This window comes from Heloderma suspectum, chromosome 2 (assembly GCF_057233095.1).
Source record: "Heloderma suspectum isolate Gila_16-S chromosome 2, 16-S_ref, whole genome shotgun sequence".
NCBI lineage: Eukaryota > Metazoa > Chordata > Lepidosauria > Squamata > Helodermatidae > Heloderma > Heloderma suspectum.
In genome coordinates, this window is record NC_139459.1 from 279,203,357 (window position 1) to 279,209,356 (window position 6,000).

A 6,000-nucleotide genomic window follows, 5' to 3' on the forward strand; every position below is an offset into this window, starting at 1 on the left:
ACCTCACAAGTTAATGTGGTTAGGACTTCAGCCCTATAACTGTACATTCTGACATCTTACTTTATTTCCTTCTGAATGCCAGGCCTTCCCCTCCCAGCCACTATAATGTATCAGCCAAGTTCAGTACTGGGACATTTGTTACAAGAAAGCAGCCAAAATTAATCATAAAAACCTTCAACAGCAACAACAAAATTAGGTAAAAACAGACTGCAGTCTTTAAAAAGGTTGTAACAATTGGCGGTGATATCTCTGGCTTCAGTTGATTAAAATGTGTCCAGAACAGTGTTATGAAATGTTTATGAACATGTCCAGAAGTTTGTTTTTTAAACTCTACATACAAACAAGGCTGAGAGAAAATGGAGCTATGTGGTTGCTCAGTGAGAACATAGACCTGGATGTGATTTAACAAATAGCAAGCTAAGCAAATATTTCAGAACATAAGAAGAGCCATGCTGAATCAGACCAAAGGCCTATTCTAGTCCAGTATTCTTTGGGCGGGTTCGCACGTCACTTTAAGCCATGGTGGTTTATAAACTACTCCCAGTAGCTTATAAGCTACTGTATCTCCCACACAATCAGACAAATCAGCTACTGTGCATAGCTTATTTTCCCAGTCCTCACCCCTCCTCTCTCTACAGTCCTCCCACTCTGCCTGGATGGTATCCCAGCTTCCTTTGCACTGTATACCACTCCTTGCTGACCCTCGCACCACAGCGACATCAAGTTCCTCTCTCCAGTTGGCCAGCTGCATGCGAGGGGGCGGTTTTGTCTGGTACGGGGGCATCTGATATGAGGAGGGCTCTGGATAGGGGCGAATGCTCCTTCCTTGTTCTCGACCTTTCAGCAGCTTTTGATACTGTTGACCACGGTATCCTCCTGGACTGCCTGGAGGGGCTGGGCATTGGAGACACCATATTACGGTGGTTCTGGTCCTTCCTCTCCAACAGGTACCAGAGGGTAGCACTGGGAGAGGAGGTTTCGGACCCGTAGCCGCTCACCGAGCGTAGATAGCAGACTTGGTGGATGCGCGACGCCAATGCAGAGAGCGGCGCCAGATGGAGGGCGCGGAAAGGAGGCGTAGTGCCCGGTTGGTGCGCAAACAACGGCTGCGCCCAGAGGATCCAAGGGAAAAGGGGAGGGACTCTCCCTAGTCCTTAAGTTCAGGGGTCTGCCAGTAATTCCCTTTCCAACCGCGACCAACTGTTCCAACTTAGGGCATAGGTACTGTGCTGCTCAGATCTAGTTGCAAACGGTATAGTTGTTAAGTTGTAAAAGAAGAATAAAGCTTTGAAAGGAATCCCTTTGTCTGTGTCTGGACTTGGCTACTGGATTAGACTGAGAGAGGCCTCCAAGGAGCCCTTGACAATATGAGGAGGGTTCTGGATAGGGGCGAATGCTCCTTCCTTGTTCTCCTCGACCTTTCAGCAGCTTTTGATACTGTTCACCATGGTATCCTCCTGGACTGCCTGGAGGGGCTGGGCATTGGAGACACCATCATATTACGGTGGTTCTGGTCCTTCCTCTCCAGCAGGTACCAGAGGGTAGCACTGGGAGAGGAGGTTTTGGACCTGTAGCCGCTCACTTGTGGGGTGCCACAGGGTTCCATCCTCTCTCTGATGCTATTTAACATCTATGTGAAGCTGCTGGGAGCTATCATCAGGAGGTTTGGGGTGCGGTGTCATCAATATGCAGATGACACACAGCTCTACCTCTCGTTCAAATCTTCACCAGGGATGGCCGTAGAGTCCCTGTCCAAATGTCTGGAGACGGTGAGTGGCTGGATGGGGAGGAATAAGCTGAAGCCTGACAAGGCCGAGGTACTTTTGGTGGGAGACAAGAGGAGGCTGGGGGATGTTGTCCTGGTGTCGAATGGGGTATGGCTACCCTTGAAAGACCAGGTCCACAGCCTGGGGTCATTTTGGACTCCCAGCTGTCCATGGAGGCTCAGGTGTTAGCTGTGAGCCGGACAGTGCTGTATCAACTCCATCTGATACGGCAGCTGCGCCCCTTCCTTCCCGACCATCTGCTCCCATCGGTAGTACATGCCCTAATCTCCTCTCCTTTAGACTACTGTAATGGGCTCTACGTGGGGTTACCCCTGAAGACGATTTGGAAGCTGCAGCTGGTACATAACGTGGCAGCTCGCCTGATTAAAGACAGCTGCCGGCGAGATCACATCACTCCAGTGCTGAAGGAGCTGCACTGGTTACCAGTTTTCCGGGCCAAATTCAAGGTGTTGGTTTTGACCTTTAAAACCCTATATGGTTCCGACCCAGCCTATCTCAAGGAGCACCTCCAGCAACACCAGATAGGCCGCTCAACAAGATCAGCTTCGGATGGCCTTCTCTCTGTCCCATCAGCCAGGACAGCTAGGCTGGTGAGGACGAAGGAGAGGGCCTTCTCTGTGGTGGCCCCCACTCTGTGGAACTCCCTCCCTAGGGAACTCCACCATGCCCCCTCTTTAATGAGCTTCTGCCACGCATTAAAAACGTGGTTGTTCAGGGAGGCATTTGGGGTTGGTTAGGGTAATTTTAGAAATGTTATGTTTTTAATGTTGAATTTTATTGTTTTGAACTGTTTTTAATGTTGTACATCGCCCAGAGTGGCTGGGTGACCAGCCAGATGGGTGATTAATAAATTCAATTAATTAATTACTTAATTAAATAAATAAATAAAATCTTCTGTCACAGCCTAGTCGCCACTGATTTCACCCCAGCATTGATCTTACCTGCTTCCCAGCACTCCCCCTGCCTCTCCTCGTACTGCTGCAGTGGTCTGTAGCGTGGCCATCTGTAAAAACCATAATCTTCTCTCAGCACCCAGATACTCTGGTTATGGATTTCATGCCATGCTGCTCCTAGGTGGATAAGAGCAGGCCAGGCTGTTTTTATTTTAAGCAGTTGGTGAGTCGCCCAAAGGAGCAAAACCCCTGTTTCCACCGAAAAGGGGTGGCGTCTATAAATCCTTGGATGTTTGCAGGGTCTGGACAAACCTTCATACACAACTTCCCCTACTAGGGAGGCATCCAATGCACCATCAAAAGCCTGTGTGATTACACATAGAGCAGCAAAAATCCCATGTGCACCAAAAAAAAAGGGGGTGCTGTCTATAAACCTTTGGATGTTTGCAGGATCAGGAGAAAACTTCATACGCAACTTCCCTTAGTAGGGAGGCACCCGATACACCATCAAAAGCCTGTGACCCTTTCCCCCACCCCATTCCTTTTATTTCCCACACTGGCAGTAGCACATTTTTGACACAGACTTATTTTCCCACTGTACACTATGTTGCAGTAGCGCTATTTTGCACTAGCGCTGTTTCACTCATTCACTACTTTGCAGTTGTGCACTTTGGATACAGGGCAATTAGTGCTATATAATGCTGCTCTTTATTTTTACTTTGCACTATGTCGCAGTAGCGCTGTTTCCCAGTAGCACTCTTTCAGTGTTTTGGGAGCAGTGTAGAGCTTCTCTCGTTGGTTATCTGTATGTGGCTGCTAGGCAGATCTCAGAAACAGAGATCTGCTGGCTAGAGCAGAGCAGCAGTTTTGATCACTCTTGCCAAGCAGCTCTATAGGCAGTCTTTAAACCACTGTGGAACGCCAGACAACACAATAAGCCACGATGGTGTAATGCATCCTAAAAACTGGCACAAACCAACTCTTACAATGAATATGAATAATTCAATAGCTGAACAAGACATCATCTTACTTCTCATTTGCACCATCCACCTGCCTCCATCTTTTTCATGTTCATCAAGATGTGAAAGTTTTGTATAAAATTTCTCCACCCCCCCCCACTGTAAAGCACAAAAAGGCACCAATCCTAAACACACTTACTGAGGGAGCTGGTGTATTGCTGTGGCCTGGCCCTGTTCTTCTTTCCTGCCCTGGAATTGTGGGAGTGGGATAGGATGGTGCTCTAACTGCCTCTGGCTGCTGGTATAGTTTGGAGAACTGCCAAGAACAAGTTTAAGCATCAGGAGTTTTAAGGGTGATGCAGTAATGAGGCCCCCCCCCTAAACAAAGCTCAGTTTAGGGTAGGTAAATCAGCTTTATGTGTGTTTTTAAATAAAAGGTACAAAACAATGGGAGCATATTTTCAAGAGGAGGACAAGGGTCTAGGCCATACACATCTCCACAGCCTTACTTCCTAAAGGTACATTATATCTAAATGGTGTGAGGAAAAAGGATAACATAATAATGATAATGATGATGATGATGATAATAATAATAATAGCTTGTATAATCAAAAATTAAGTTTCAAACAGCTATGTATCTTTAGATTACAAATTAACTTTAAATTTAAATGTAGATTGTAAGCTTCTAGGGGCAGAGACCTGCCTTTTTGCTTATGATTCTCTTTAAATACCACATACATTGTAAAAGAACAAAGTCTGTGCATCTTCTGGAAGCAGCTGAAGACATGTTTTATTCAAACTGTCTCTTGGTGATCAGCAACATGGAAAGATAAAGGAGATTGATTAGCATATTGTTACCAGCCCTGAGCCTTTGGGATGAAGTAGACTATACATCCAATCAATTAATTAAATAAATAACACATCAGGCATGGACAACAATGATGTATTTTTTTTTTTTTACCTCAGATGAAATAGTAACCCTATCATATGGATAGAATAAAGCCTCATGGCCATGGGGCTTACTCTCAAGTATGGGGGTTACTCTCAAATAAGCGCAAAGCAAATATATGGAAGAAATGTCTGTGTGTGAGTATGGAGAGGGAAAACAAGAGAAAAGCTGCTTTACTTTAAAAATTTGTTTAAAGACGGTCAGGGTTGCTTTGAATGTGCATTTTAAGCCCTCACCCTCTGCAGAAACAGGCAAGAAGAAATGCAGCAGGCTGCAGCCTTCCCCAACTGGGCGCCCTCCAGATTTGCTGGACGACAACTCCCATTAGCTCCAGGCAGCATATTGGCTATGCTGGCTGGGAGGGGGATGATAGGATTTGCAGTTCAACACATCTGGAAGGCACAAAGTTGGGAAAGGCTGGGCGAGAGACATGATGGAGAAGTTCTGTGGCCCCTGCCCAGAGTGCAGAGGCAGGTTAGGTGGCTACTGCGTCAGGGCTCCCAATATCCACATACATGTCTTCTCAGAAGTAAGCATATAGATTTCAGTGGGATTTATTCCCAGGTATTTCTTATCATTTTAATTTAATTTTTAAAATTTTCATTTATTTCTCACTCATATAGACTTCCTCTTTCTTCTCTTTGCCCTCCCCACGCCCTGACCCCACACCCCACTGCGTTTTTGGCTGCCACTGCCACCGCTACCACCCAACAGGCTGACTGAGTGGACCTATCTGAGTCTGGTGTTGGCCAGTGAGTTCTTGTTGAGAACTGTTGAGATGCCGTCGCTCTACGACTGGCTGGGCTTGCTGGGGGCACGGGATTGACAATCAGGATCAGCGTCTCCAGCAAGCAACGTAGCCTCCTGTCCTTCCGTGAGACCGGATGGCGATGGCGCAGTCTCAGGCGCGGCAGGCAGCTCCTCCATCTCTCCCGAGGTGGGCTGCAAGAGAGGGCAAATTAACCCTTTGCCAGGCGAGGCTGCCTTGCCCAGGCGGGCTCTCTGGATGGGGGAGGGGGGAATTAGCTGCTCTTCCTGTCTCATCCCATGCCTGGCGCTCCTCCAGCCACCCACCCTGCCCCACAAGTAAACAATGGCTGCAGTGCCCTCGCCCCCCCCCCCCCCGCTCCTGCTGCTGTCATGGCCAGCAGCAGCAGCCTGACGAGGGCAGTGCTGGGCACGCAGACACAGAGCGGGTACGGGCGGAGAAGCTGAGGAGAATAGGGGGGGCCAAGAGGAGGCTGCAGAGCTCCCTCAGGCTCCCTCTCTTGCCCCCTTTGTGTGGCAGCTCTGCATGTTAGATGAGAGGCAGCCGCCAGCCCCCTGCATTCCCTTCCTCTGCTCCCTCCTCCTCCCCTAGCAGACTGGGCTGGGGGCTGGCTTCAATAAAAGCGCAGGAGCGAAGCCCCAGG

At 48.3% G+C, this 6,000-nt stretch overlaps 1 protein-coding gene across 4 annotated transcripts in view; it reads right to left on the bottom strand.

Annotated features, from left to right (window-relative positions):
* The window catches only part of USP4 (ubiquitin specific peptidase 4), a 59,802-nt gene extending 53,802 nt beyond the window's left edge, over nucleotides 1–6,000 (bottom strand). Inside the window, exons 1-3 of one of the 4 annotated variants that reach the window (XM_084839567.1) lie at nucleotides 4,378–6,000; nucleotides 3,839–3,955; nucleotides 2,729–2,857 (exon numbers count right to left, since the gene is read on the bottom strand). In XM_084839567.1, coding sequence (XP_084695693.1) covers nucleotides 2,729–2,790 — 62 coding nt within the window. In that variant the 5' untranslated portion in view covers nucleotides 2,791–2,857; nucleotides 3,839–3,955; nucleotides 4,378–6,000. The remainder of the gene's footprint in view (nucleotides 1–2,728; nucleotides 2,858–3,838; nucleotides 3,956–4,377) is intronic. The other 3 variants (XM_084839569.1, XM_084839568.1, XM_084839570.1) reach the window with 3 other exon arrangements.